This window comes from Erpetoichthys calabaricus, chromosome 14, assembly GCF_900747795.2.
Source record: "Erpetoichthys calabaricus chromosome 14, fErpCal1.3, whole genome shotgun sequence".
In the NCBI taxonomy this organism is placed as follows: Eukaryota; Metazoa; Chordata; class Cladistia; order Polypteriformes; family Polypteridae; genus Erpetoichthys; species Erpetoichthys calabaricus.
In genome coordinates this window covers 92306044-92320109 of record NC_041407.2, presented here as the reverse complement: position 1 = coordinate 92320109, position 14066 = coordinate 92306044, and the positions used below count along the sequence as shown (strand labels likewise).

The following is a 14066-nucleotide window of genomic DNA, read 5'->3' as shown; positions in this document are numbered from 1 at the left end:
TTTTGTTTGTACTAAATTTCTTTGATAGATACTTTATTAATCCCAGGGGAAAATTCACATACTCCAGCAGCACCTTACTGATACAAAAAATAATATTAAAGATTGATAATAATGCAGGTAAAAACAGACAATAACTTTATATAATTTTAACGTTTACCCACCGGGGGGGTGGAATTGAAAAGTCGCATAGTTTGGGGGAGGAACGATCTCCTCAGTCTGTCAGTGGAGCAGGACAGGGACAGCAGTCTGTCGCTGAAGCTGCTGTTCTGTCTGGAGATGACACTGTTTAGTGGATGCAGTGGATTTTCAATAATTGAAAGGAGCCTGCTGAGCGCCCGACGCTCTGTCACAGACGTCAAACTGTCCAGCTCCATGCCAACAATAGAGCCTGCCTTCCTCACCAGTTTGTCCAGGCGTGATGTGTTTTTTTAATGTTATGCCATGCAAAACCTGCTAACAAACTCAATTTCCCTCTTGGGACAATACAACTCAGTACATAAGGGAAATAATAATGTTCTCCTAATCCCAGGGGTTTCCAAGTTCAATCCTAGGGTGGCACTGTAGCTGCTGGTTTTCATTTCAACCAATTTCACAAATAAATGGTTCATATATACTTTCAAATTATCTTTTTGTTTGGTCTCATTTTTTACATGTCAACAATATTCACAAGTTTGCATTTTTGCCAGATCTTTAAATGTTAACTTTCTTTTACCATATTTCTTTTCGTTCACTTTTTCCAGTGTAGATTAAAAGTACAGACACAGGTGCAAAAGACACTAAATATTAAAGGGAACCAGCTACTCCAGTGTGAAATTAACATGTGAGCTAATTAACAAGAAAATGCTTAAATGATCAGAACATAAAATGGCAAAACCTTAAAATGCAAGAAAAAGAAAAATTAATGTCACACAAAGACTTGCTACATTCCTAAAAATTGAGCAAACCCAATTTGTGATTTCTGGATTGACACAAATAAAAGGCAGAAACTGGGAAAGCAACTTGTTCAATAAAGGGAAGAGTCCAATTAAAACCAGAAAGTGGTTGGGATGAACACCTGCAGGTAAGACGACATGGTAATATATTTTACCTTCAGTGCTTTTCATTGTGTGGCACAGTCTCTCTTGCCCAGTGTTCCCTCTGTCGGGTGCATTCCCATAAGCCTGCTTCTCAGATTTTGTTATTTTTGAGGCACTTTATTTGCCTTCTGTCTGATTTTATACTTCTGGTCTTTCAAGGCAACTGTCAGTGCGACTTCTACGTCTTTACTTGTCTTTGTACATCTCACACTTCCTCCTTTGATTCCACAGTTTGGCTTTGGTAATGCAATCAAGCTGCTGGACACACACACTTTTCAGTATTTTATTATGTAGATCAACTAGGAGGCTTTGCCCCCTGCTTGCTGCGCTCGCCAACCCCCGGGTGCCGGCGCTACGCACCAGCCACTTCATGTCTCTGCTGCTCGTGTATGTGGATTTCACTTTAACCAAACAAAAAAATCTTAATTCTCATGGTTACGCTTCATTGGGAAGAAACACTACTTTTCCCTGATGGCAACATGAATTAGATGATCTACAAGTCTCAGACTTTAAGTTTAAATCCGAACAATATCCATCCATCCATTATCTAACCCGCTATATCCTAACTACAGGGTCATGGGGGCCTGCTGGAGCCAATCCCAGTCAACATAGTGCACAAGGCAGGAAACAAAACCCAGGCAGGGCACCAGCCCACCACAATCTATTCAATCTCGTTTTCGCTGTTCCGTTTCACTGAGTAATCATTTCCATTTGTTTGTGCCAATACGATCTTTATCATTTTTTTGAGACTTTCGAATTTTAATACTTTCATTCTCTAACCTGCTCTGTATGTGTATCGAGCCAACATTTTTTTAATTCTTTACGCCATTCTACTTTGTCATGTACTCTTTGCCTTTTACTTCCGGTCCCGAGCATGGTTAAATCTCTTGGCACAAAGTCTCGTCTAGCGGGATATGAAAGTCTCTCTCTGGAAAAAATCACCTCTCATCCCAGGCTAAAAAGTCTCGTCTTGTCCCAGGATTTTTTTTATTATAATTGAGAGATTAGCACACAAATTAATGAAACATTAAACTAGCAGTTCTGTTGTAACATTCTTTGTCATTTGCACCTGTGTCTACGTGGGACAGTTTAAGGGAATAAACTCCACAGAAAAAGGTTAATCAAAAATAATATAATAGAAAGTTAAAATTTAAAACATATGGCAAAATTACAAACTTCTGTATTTTAGCTACATGTAAACATACTAGCACATATTTCTGAATACAAAACGAGGAGAAAAAAAAACAAACAAACCACAATTAGATCACTTAGAATTCAGACGGACCTATTTATTTGTGAAATGTGTTGAAATGAAAACCCGTAGCCACAGTGGCACCCCAGGACTGAATGTGAGCACACCTGCTCTAACCACCTTTTAGATTCAATGAAGGACAAAAGTACACACACCTTTTGTAAGAAAAACAGATTTTATTTTAAAAATAATCTGACCTTTAAAACTAGTTTTCTACGGAAAGTCCATACTTTTCAATACGTTTCCTGGTGCTAGACAGAATTCATTGGCTTTGTACAGTCAACTGTATTGCTCGTTGAATTTGGAGTGAAATGGAAGGTAAAACACTTGATGCTTCATAGGTAAAAATATAAAAAAAAAATAAATACAATTGGAAGTCCCCCTAACATAATTCTATAACTCAGAGTGACACATTTATAAAGATCCCAAGCACGATACAGAAAAAGCAGTACACGTTTACATGTTCATCATCAAGCAGTAATGTCTCCCACCAAAAACATAATAAACATGATCAAGTTGCACTTTTATATTCATGTAAAACTGCCAGCCTTCTCTGTATGGAATAAGCATCAGTATTTATGTTTTACCAATAAATCATCTCACTTAATAATAAAATATTGCCACACAGCCCTGTTACACAATACCAGGCTGCCACCCATCTTTTAGAGTGGTGCAGGGGTGCTCCAACTGTGCCTATTTACCACATTGGCAGGTGTTTAACCCGGTCATCAATCAATCATTCATAAAGCTTAACTTGCATAAAGCCCTAGTTAAATCTGATTGGAGAATTTTCTAGCTAAAGAAAAAACTTCTATTAGGCAACATTTCAGATTATCATGATTTTCTATAATTTATCACAGTCCTGAGGACTGCTGTGGAATACTTTATAAACAGAACTGGCATTACACGTGGTTATTACACATCATGCAAGGGATTTTAGTAGTTGAATGTAAAGAGAAAGGCCAGATGCTGGTGCAACGTAGTGTATGGTTGCTGCAGAGTCCGTAAATAGGAGGACCTGCATGATTCCAACACAAGCAATAACATTCAGAATATCACGTCAAGTTTCTGCAAGTACCTTATGATGCTAATGTTCATTTTCAACTTGTTATTCTCATATATGTTAAAAAAAAGGAAAATTTCATTTAATGCAGAAGTCTCAAGTTGTTCCAATACCTTCAATAGATACTCCAGCACCTGAAATGACTTTGGATATTCTGGAGGATATTTTGAGTGTGAAGTACAGAATCCAGTCACCGGTCATATCTGAATGCATCTTATGTGTTCCACAAACTGCTCTTCACATCTTGCTCTCTCCAGTGGCTTAGCATAATGTCTGTAACAAGGACCATGCCATTCAGAGCTTCTGACTAGCCTGAGCAGTAGGTGGTCGAGGACTGAGAATTGTACAAAATAAATCCATTCATCCTCAACAAAAACAGTTAATGAATACTGGGACAAAAAAAAATGGATTCCTTACAAAAATACTGACATGCTATTTCAGAAGGTCAGACAGATTTTTGCCGTGAATAAGTGCAGTACAGTGCTGTGCTCCATTAACAGACTTGTTCAAATGAACGATTATACAAAAGTAAAATTGGTACACAATCAGTCATAGTCAGGTCCACATCTTTATCCAATAAAATTACTTGGAGGGGGCTGTGCCCTCTGGATAAAGGCACAGGTAATCAAAATGCCTGGCTTCAAAAGGGAAAGGGAAGAAGTGCCATTTAATAAAGGATGTGTTCTGAGAACAGTTTAAAAACAGTGCAAAGAGGCAGCCAGCTGGACCGGTCTGCTTCAGACAAGCAAAAACTGTCTGCATTTATTTAAAAACAAAAACGACACAAAAAAGTGCAGAATGTCATCAGGGGTAGGGGGAGATGCTCAGGCAGGTACACTTTTAAATAGCTGCATTGAAAACTTATCAGGCTGCATGGTCCTTCGCTCCCTCGAGAGGGAAGTGGAAGGGGTTAGAGTTGGGTGTCGACTCAAAGACTCCCTCAAATTGTATACATACATTGGGGATGCCTTGAATAAACTATGCACAGCAAAGGACCATCCATAATCAAGGAAGCACAGGGATGTGACTTAACAGAAACTGTCAATGGCTCAGAAACAAGACACGATACATGTATACATGATAATAAAATGTACTAGATGCGAGTTGCACAAGTGGAGGCCAACACTCAGCCTTGTGACTTAATGCCCCCGTTGTCTCTGTGGCATTAAAAAATGTAAACATGACATTTCGGTCCTCTCACAACATCAGAGAAAAATATTACTTCCTCATCAAAAGGAAACTAGCTGGATAAATTAGATTTGGAGTAAACAAAAACACTGCAGACTTTAAATCCAATGACACAAAAAAAAAAAACCTCTGAGCCCACAAATTGATGCTTCTCAGTTATTACATTGTAGAAGCACGTGCACTGAAGAATAGAATCTCTGGCATCACTTTGTAAAATATCCAATAGCAACCCAAGAAGGACACCACCCAGCGCCAATCATTATGTAGATTCCAGATCCTCTTATAACAATCAAATGTGAAAAGCGCTTCAGTCGAGGATTTGTAGGTGCCAGGTGGGGTATCCTGGTGTTGCACACCATTCTGTAGCAGCATGGATTCAGGCACTCTTCCATCTATAGTATATCTAATCTATTGCTTTCACTTCCTGGAGCTCAGTGCAGACTGGGAAGGCTTACTCTTTCTAATCTAAGTGCTTGTATCTTTCACCTCTAGGTGAAGCAGAACAAAAGGGCCACACTTTGCTGCAGTAAAACAAGCCCCTCTGCCTCCTTCACAAATTGGTTGGGAATGAGCAGCTGGGTATGCAGTGAATTCAGGCTCAGACAATGTCGAGGCAGCTTATGTTGGCAGTCAGGCATCCATTTGTTCAATATTGCATAAAAATGACTCGAGAAGTAAATATAAAAATATTAAAATTGTAAAAATTGTGTCCAGGGTAGGAACACCTTGGTGCAAATCCTTCACAAATTGGCATTGTCTGGAGACCTGTGGGTTGCCAAAAGCACAAGTTGGCAGTAAGTTTGAGGGGGAGGGGCAGCAATTTTCAAACCGAGGTCAGGCAAAATACATGGTCCTTAGAGTGTCTTGGTGCACCTGTACAGCTTTCGCCAAGGCCTGGGGGTCACGGCCATTGCTCTGTCCAGAGATATGACTGCCTTCACCACTGTTAAGAGAGGGGAAAAAAAAAAAAAAAAAGTTACATCTTTATCCTAAAACACAACCTCCCTTTTCTTCTACGGAAGTACTTTACCATGAAGATAATGCCTGGATGATCAGAAACTGTACAAGAAAACAGATTCATTGACATTTGCCTGAACATGTATCATACTGTATTTGACTATTTTTTCAGCACCAAGCATAAGGTCCAAGTCCCCATGTGTTGGGGACTTTACAAGTTCTTTGCAGTTTGCATGGAATTCTCTGGGTTTCTCTTGAATCCCAAAAATTTGGATATAAAGTTGTCTGCTAAAAATTTAACCCAGTATGAGTTAGTGTGTGTATATGAAAATGAGATATGCCCTGCCATGACCTAATGTACCATGCAGTGTGGGGTCTTCACTTGAGCCTGATGCTACAAGAATCATCTCTGGTTCTCCATGATTGTAAAATGGGCAATGAGGTTACAGAAAATTGATTTAATATGTGCATTACACAGCATACAGAGATATGGAGATTCTTAAATATACACAGAGAATGAGAAAAACTAAACATTTACTATATCTACAGTATATTCTAAATAATTATCATGTTTGTATGTAAATATATCGAAGTATATCTGGTACTATAACATTAATACATTTTAAATGCCAAAGAGAAAGATAGAAAAGGGTGAGAAAGAAAAACTGTACAGAAAACCTACTTAACAAATGCCTGGGTACTCCTCAGAATCCCAGCCTGTTGATGGTTTATACACACCTGTCATGCTCCTTGTCCACCAGGTGATATCGTGCTCGAAATGCAACAAGTCTTGCATAGTAGGCAGGTGCAGGGATGGATACGGAACGGGTACAACGAACATAAGTGTGGCATAGCTGATATGTTAGAATCTGCAATTCATCGGCTGTGAAGCGGTTATCATCCCAAAGGACATAATAATGGGAAGGACGGCTTGTACCCTGCAGCAGAGAAAAAGATATAACGAATAAGAAGGCACTTGTGCCAAGGGGTATGGTAAAAGTTTGGAGCAAATTATCAGAAAGGTGCCTAACCGTATTGTTCCATACCTGTATCCCCGCGTGACTGCACAGGTAGAAGTCAAATTCAAATGGGTGAGTAATGTTTGTATCCACAGTTGTTCCTGCAGGAATATTGCCACTTTTTCCAATCTTTCAAATAAATAAAAGTAAATAAGAGATAAATAAATGCAGGTCTTTTCAGACCTAAGTAGAAATCTATGGTCATAGCACAACCATAAAAATACAGGACAAAATCTCAAAAAAATCTTCTACAAATTCTATATAGGTCCCACATTTCTTATATTTGCTTGATGATAGCAGAAAAAAAGATACTAAAATTTTGAGAAATGTACAAATACTTTAGATACCAAGTAAATTCAGCTAATTAGCCATGTTATCTGGCACTGTTTAAGTACCATCTCATTAAATAATTCTTGATTTAAGGCAAAACACTGGAAACTGGTTGCGAAGAAAAAGATGGTGCTTATACACACTAATAGCAGAGGAGAGGACAAGCCTGTTCATTAGCAAAATTGCACTTTACAAAAGATGGTTTTATAAAGACTTCCAACAATGTTTACCATTTCACATTTTCATGTTGAAAAACATTGGAGTGAGGGGAATCTGCAGTGGTTAGTCTGGACAGACTATTTTTTCATTATTTCCTGAACTTTCATTCACTTTCAAATTTCGTTATTTCTTGAAAAAAAATCAACACTAAAAATCAGCTGAGCTTTATTTTGGTCCAGTGGTATCATAAATGCCTTGTATCTTTATTAATAAGAAGATAATGGAGCAGATGCTTTCATGGCTAGATGCCTTTTCTGATGCCAACCTCTTTCAGAAGTCTCTCATGCCACACAACAAGGATGCTCCAACAAGGACCTCTCTAAACCTCCACACTCAATCTACCTCCATACTGGTGCAATTCTATACCCAAACATTCTCTGCCTTTTTTTCCCTATGCCCAAACTATTTTGGTACATTTCCTCTAGAGGTCAGAAAGGTGGTGGAAAAAGATTTGAAGGAGCAACCAAATAACCTAGTTAAACTCAGAAAATGGCTGTTAAATGCTCCAATATCTTGTGAGATAATTGTGACATAGACTGAAATGGCATTTTCAAACTTTAAATTTCTACTAATGGTATGTTATTTGTATACAGACATCGATGTTCATTCCTCCACTGGTTATTTGTGACACTTGCATCTTATGAGACATCTATGAGAAGCACAGTCTCTGAAAGCTCCAGGACTTGTGTTATAGGCATGGTATTATTACTTTCTCTATTATTCACAGCTCCAATCTTTCCTAAAATCAATGAGCTTCTCTGTTATGCGCTACTAACCATTCACTCTTTACATCATTAGTTCATACAAGTAAGCCAGTTTCTGCCTTGTACTTTGTAGTTTCTCAGTTTCTTTCGGCATAGAGCTTTTTAGCACCATTAAATATTGCTCTTCAAACACAAGCTATTGGTTTAGTTTCATCTCTTCCAGATATTTTATTTTACTTCTTGTCACAGATATACTATGAAGATTTCCTTTGACTCTGGTTTGCTCATACTTCTAATATACCTATATGCATATGTTTTGTACTCCTCTTTTTTTGTTAGTAAACCGAGTGTTAAAGAATCATTTTTCCCTATTATCGTGCACTTTTATTGTATTAGATATCTTTACCAGGGCTACCATCTTTCCTTTGGAAAGTTTTTTATATATATATATATAAGTGCTAGGAACCAGAGGAGCCAGACAGAAATCCCCCAAACTGGTTAACTCCCTGTACTGGCCAACTCCAAGTCATCCATCTGTACTTGGCAACAGCACACATTAATAAAGTCTCTTTGAACAATTTATGTACTTAGTGGCTGAGGTAATTCGAGACTTACAAGGCAATGGTCTAAAAGTTATTACTATCAAGCCTATTATTTTGAATTTACACCTTTTTTCATATACCTTGCAGGGCCTTGTGGAGCAGATGATTTAAATTTATGGAAGTCTGTCTTATATGTTCTGGATTCATTTCTTTTTGATATGGGATAAGGTTACTCTTTTTAATAATTTTATTATTAAAAATTGGCTATTGTTCTTGGATTACTTGTAATTTTCCTTAGTTTGACCCTTTTGTCAAAAGCAATCACACAAGAAAGTGCCAACAGCCAAAAACAGTGACTGATTACATGGTGTTAAACTTGAAAAACAAGAACAAGGGATCTTGTCCATTCAAAATTACTGCCTGAAATACTTTCCTTTCAAACAAGAACATTTTAATGTAATCATATTTCTGTCAAAGAAACATACTGCTGCCACTCTCAGCAAATCTAAAGTTGAAGCAGTTGCCTTCAGGTAATGGACCAACAGACCCAAGTCATTACAAAGCATACTGTCAAGCTTAAAAACACAAAACACACCACCACAAGTCTAACCAATAGCACTTAAAATTTACCCGCTCATTCTTGTCAGCACAAAACAGTCGCGTATGATGCCGCTTCTGCACCACAATATATGTGATGCCAGGCTGGTAGTCCTTTTCCAACTTGATACAAGCATCTCTGATGGCAAGAAGCTCATAATGGAGAATCTAGAACAGGAAGGGATTATTATTTTACCACTTTTACTGGCAGTAACATACCCCCAAACCAACCCCCCACCCCTTTTCAAAATTTTTTAATCCCAACCTAAAAAAGTTGTATTAAATCAGATTTGCAGTGTTAGGCAACCTAAGATTTTTTAATCTAGTTATCTGGTAGTAAGTATTTATTTGCATGTGGAAACATAATGAATTCATTGGTATAATAAAAGTAACAAGAATATTCTGTGTCTTTAAAACAAGTATTTAGTTGGGTGGCCCAAGAAAGGTAACACTGAAGCAATATGTGCTGGTACACCACTGTATACTTTTTTTCCCCAATTAGACTTGATGTAAAGTCTTCCAGGTTTCTTTTTGACTTTGACTGCTTTTTATTTACTCTATTGTTCATGTGATCCCATACAGTTCAATTGTCAAGGTCAGTCAATGAGATGACCATGCTAAATCCATCTGGGGACTTTTGTTCCATGTAGGTCTTGTGTGTTAGGAGTCATTATTGTCTTAAAAGACTATGCATTTGCCAATATGTAATCTTCCCCAAAGGTATAGTATAGTGGATCCAAATGTTTTTAACCCTCAGCATTCATCATTCTATCAATGCTGACCAGATTCCCTACAACACTGGCTAAAATCCACTCTTAGACCAAGTCAGAGCCACCACTGTGCTTCACAGATGGGTACAAACATGCAGCAATAAGCGTCATTGCAACTCTTCCTTTGCCACACTAGCTTCAAGTGTCAAATCTGAGCTCATCACTAAATAAGAGACTTTCTGCTTACTGTTGTTAGTTCATGCTTTATGGTATTTTGCTTACTGCAATCTCTTGTCATTTTTACAGAAATAAAATAAGCCTTCTCTGTTGCAACACAAGCTACAATAACATTTCTTCTTAATCCTCTTAAGAAAGAGACTTTGAAGTCCTCAAATTCAGACAGCTTTCTAGGTCTTCCACCGTGTTTTCGATTTTCCTGATTTTATCAAATGTTATTGAAGTAACTGGACAAGTTGAACACCACATCGTCAAAGTTTGGCTGTGTGCTTTTACATGCCGATTATATGATTATAATTTTGTGTCAAAGTGTTTTAGCTTCCTCATCTTGGCACTCCTTTGTTTGTAGTTACTATCCAACTTACCCACTCATTTGTTATTATTTGTTGTAATTGCACCTCTGGTACAGCTAACCACTATCTCAATCACTTGAATCAGGTATGCCATTGGTGGAGTTTAACAAATATCTGGAATGGCTGGGATGCCTCAAGGAAAATGTTTGGAAACCAATCCTGTTATTCTAGCCATCTCACAAGATAGCTATTTTTTGAAGGCACAAATTCTACTTATTTTAATTGTACAAACCTTAATTTGTGCTTGTTCTAATGTAATGTTTTTTCCAAAAGCAAATAACTTAAAATGCCCAGATAACTAGCATTACAAATACATTTTCTTGGGTGACTTAAGACTTTTGCGCAGTACTGTATGCACCTACAGTTATCCAAAACTAGAGGAAAGACTGGGAGAAGGTGCACACATGTACAAAGTGTGTAGTGACGATTGTAGCTTTATATGAAATGGCATGATTATATAAAAAATGCATTTTGCATAACAATTGGTCTTATAATACTGCAATATGTGCAACAAACCATTTTCAGATTACACTTTAAACATTTTACATAGTGTACAACAGCTCTTAAAAAAAAAAAAAAAAACCCTCTGGGAATTGAAAATGTAATCTGACCCAAGCACTATCAAGTACTAGATGTTAATTATATGTATGTTTTTCAGTTCCTTAAAGAATGTGGCTATTTTTTTTCCTTAAAATAATACAACTTAAAAAGTATAGATACGTGTAAGTATTAGGTGCCTTACCTGTGGAAGCTGTCCTTCTGGGACCCCATCACGATAGAAAATAATTCGAGTGGGCTTGAAGCGAGTGGACTTATAGAACTGGATCAGCAACTCACGTACCATATAGGAAAGATCCTCAATGATTTCCTGTCTTGGACGCTGCACACGAACTGTGGCACAGTACCGGCTTGGATGTGCATCCATGCTCCCCACCACCTGAACAAACATAGGTACAGTACATAGATCATACCCAGGATCATTCCTTCCTCTTCTCTTCTAAGATGTTTCCTAATTTCTACAGAATGTCTCAGTAGTGGAACAGATTGTTAAAACAAAAACAAATATTGCTTTTAAAAGTTATTTTTTTTCTAAAATCGACTTTGCCTTCTATTAAACAATTCCATCTAACACTATAGATGGCTAGTCACAGCTATTTAACATTTCATGCAGTGGTTCAGGAACAAGGTGGTGAAGATGAGACATGGAGCAGTGCTGGTTAAATTTAGGCCTTCAATAAGCCGAGTCACAGTAGGGGAAACAGTTCAAGTGGTTCCTTTTCATCAATTACATTTCATTGGTTTACAGATTCTACTTGTTAAATTTACCAGCATTACTCAAAGTGCAGACCACAGATGCAAATTCTTCTTTGAGGCGTGTATTTCTTCTGATTCATCTCTAGAATCAAAGTGAACATAAACACCCCCAACCATTCCCTCCCTGGCTACCCTGAGAGAAGGGGGGCAACCCAGGGGAACAATAGTGCTGCGATTTGAGACAATCCAAGCTTCTGTCTCCAGGAAGCAGCTTGTGGGTGAGTCAGACTAGGCACTGTTGCTAGGCAATGATTTATAAAAAAAAAAAAAAGTATGACAGTGAGTATTTGTTGGCAGTGTGGGGAGGTGAATCAGAGCACACCCGGCTGTAGTGTAGGATACAGATGGGTGACAAAAGCTCTTAGAGTGTGAGCGCCCTTACACATATCCTGCCAGAAGAGGATTAGAGAATGGTAGAATTCTAAAATTTGGCACAAACCGAATGTTTTTTTTTTTTTTTTTTTTTTGTATTTCCTAGTAACACTACTGTTGACTTGAAATACACTTAAACTGTAACTCCTGCTCCCTTAAAAAAATCTTCTAAACTTTACAGAGGTTTACTAAAACAAAAAAACTGAACTGTGTTCTTTGGCCACATATACTTTCATTACTTCAAGAAAGGAACTATTTTCTAAATTGTTTTATTTTTTTTAAACAAATTTCTATGTCCATATAATACTTGGAGAGGTTGTCTTAAATTTAGGCATTAAAACAACATTTACACATACTAATGGTTATTTCTTTTACTTCCACATTTTAAGCAAGTAGCTGGTAACATATTACCTGTTAAGGCGCCCTTTAATTCATTTCAGTAATTAAACTGACTCAAGTGTCTCTTTAACAACTAACACTATCGTTAATTTTAATAGCATAAGACCTGGGAATAATAACCCATCAGTCATCAATGATTCTATGTCTCCAAAACGTCTTCACCCCAGTCAACTCACCAGCGTGATTACATTTTTAAAATGTCCATCAGCTGTTCAAATTTAATTCAATGCATTTTACATACTTTACAATGCAAATATTGGTAAAACAAAGAGAATGAGGAAAAAGGCAAGTAGTATGTTGATATTTACACAACCATACCCATACACTCTGTGGCCACTTAATCAGATCCACCTACTTACAAACAGTCAATGATGCAGAGCTGTAGCTCAATATTTACAGTACACAGTCAAGAGTTGAAGTTGTTCCACCAAATATCAGAATTAGCAAAATAACTGATGTAAGAAACTCCGCCTGTGATATGACTGTAGGCAGTAGATGTGCATACAGCATCTCAGTAGTATTACTCACCTCTGAATTTTTATGTTGTACAATCAAGAGCTTACAGAGAATGTTGTGACAAACAAAACATCCAATGAGCAGCAGTTCAGGGGGTTGAAGAGGCCTTATTAATGAGAGATGTCAGAGGAGAAAGAACAAACTGAATCAAGCCAATGGAAAGGTCACAACTCTGAAAACCATAGCTTATGGTTTTATGACAGTATTGTGCAGAAGGGCATCTTTGAATGTAAAGGACCTCGAAACTGATGGGCTACAGTAGCAGGAGGCCATGCCAGGTTACACTGTGGTCAGCTAAGAAGTGGAAGATGAGGCCATAGCTGACACATCATTACCATAAGTGGTTGATTAATGATTAAAATAATGTAATCAGCCATTCCCAATTTCTGCTGCAACATACAGCAAGCAATACTAAGACTTTGGAATAATGAGCATACTCATATGGGTCCATCCAGCCTTGTGTAAAAAGCACAGGCTGGGGGTGGTAAAGTGAATCGTTTTAGAGTTTTTTTTCCTCCCCACACACAGGGACCATGAACCAAATCACAGATCATATCAAGTTGCTTCCCCAACCAAGACAATAAGTTCAGTTTACTCCAGTGGTCTGCTCAGTTTCCAAATCTTAGTCAAAATCGATAAGCATTGGGATGTTGTGAAACAGAAGGTGTTGTACAGCATGAAGATTTAATAAAAAATAACAAAGCCTGGATCAAATATTTCCAGAAGCTTGTTGAATCTATACCTCAAGTAGTGTGGGTAGGTTTGTTGGCAACTGAGGGTCACAGGACTGGATGATAATAATAATAATAATAATAATTCATTACATTTATATAGCGCTTTTCTCAGTACTCAAAGTGCTATCCACCCAGGGAGGAACCGGGAAGCGAACCCACAATCTTCCACAGTCTCCTTACTGCAAAGCAGCAGCACTACCACTGAGCCACCTGTGAGGACAGGTGTACTTAATAAAGTTGCCACTTAGTGCACCCACATACATATTTTAAGTGTGTATAAAAGTAAAATGCATATGTATACACAAATGCAAACAAAAATATCAAACTTTGGATGCACAAAAGGTACAAACATGTCTTGATGTAAAACATAAAATCAAGAGAAATATTTTAGAACCTTTTCCACTAAAAAAAGGCATTGTTTATTACAAGAGGAATAAAGATATGAAAGATTTTTACGAAGCACAAGAAGTATTTATAGTTCAAG

The 14066-nt window shown here is 37.6% G+C and overlaps 1 protein-coding gene across 1 annotated transcript in view; it reads right to left on the bottom strand.

Annotated features, from left to right (window-relative positions):
- Window positions 1–2484: 2484 nt before the first annotated feature.
- Window positions 2485–14066, bottom strand: part of ago1 (argonaute RISC component 1) — a 39937-nt gene continuing 28355 nt past the window's right edge. The window contains exons 15-19 of the mRNA XM_028818788.2: window positions 10990–11184; window positions 8981–9115; window positions 6583–6684; window positions 6275–6474; window positions 2485–5522 (exon numbers count right to left, since the gene is read on the bottom strand). Of these exons, the coding sequence (XP_028674621.1) occupies window positions 5414–5522; window positions 6275–6474; window positions 6583–6684; window positions 8981–9115; window positions 10990–11184 (741 nt within the window). The 3' untranslated portion in view covers window positions 2485–5413. The remainder of the gene's footprint in view (window positions 5523–6274; window positions 6475–6582; window positions 6685–8980; window positions 9116–10989; window positions 11185–14066) is intronic.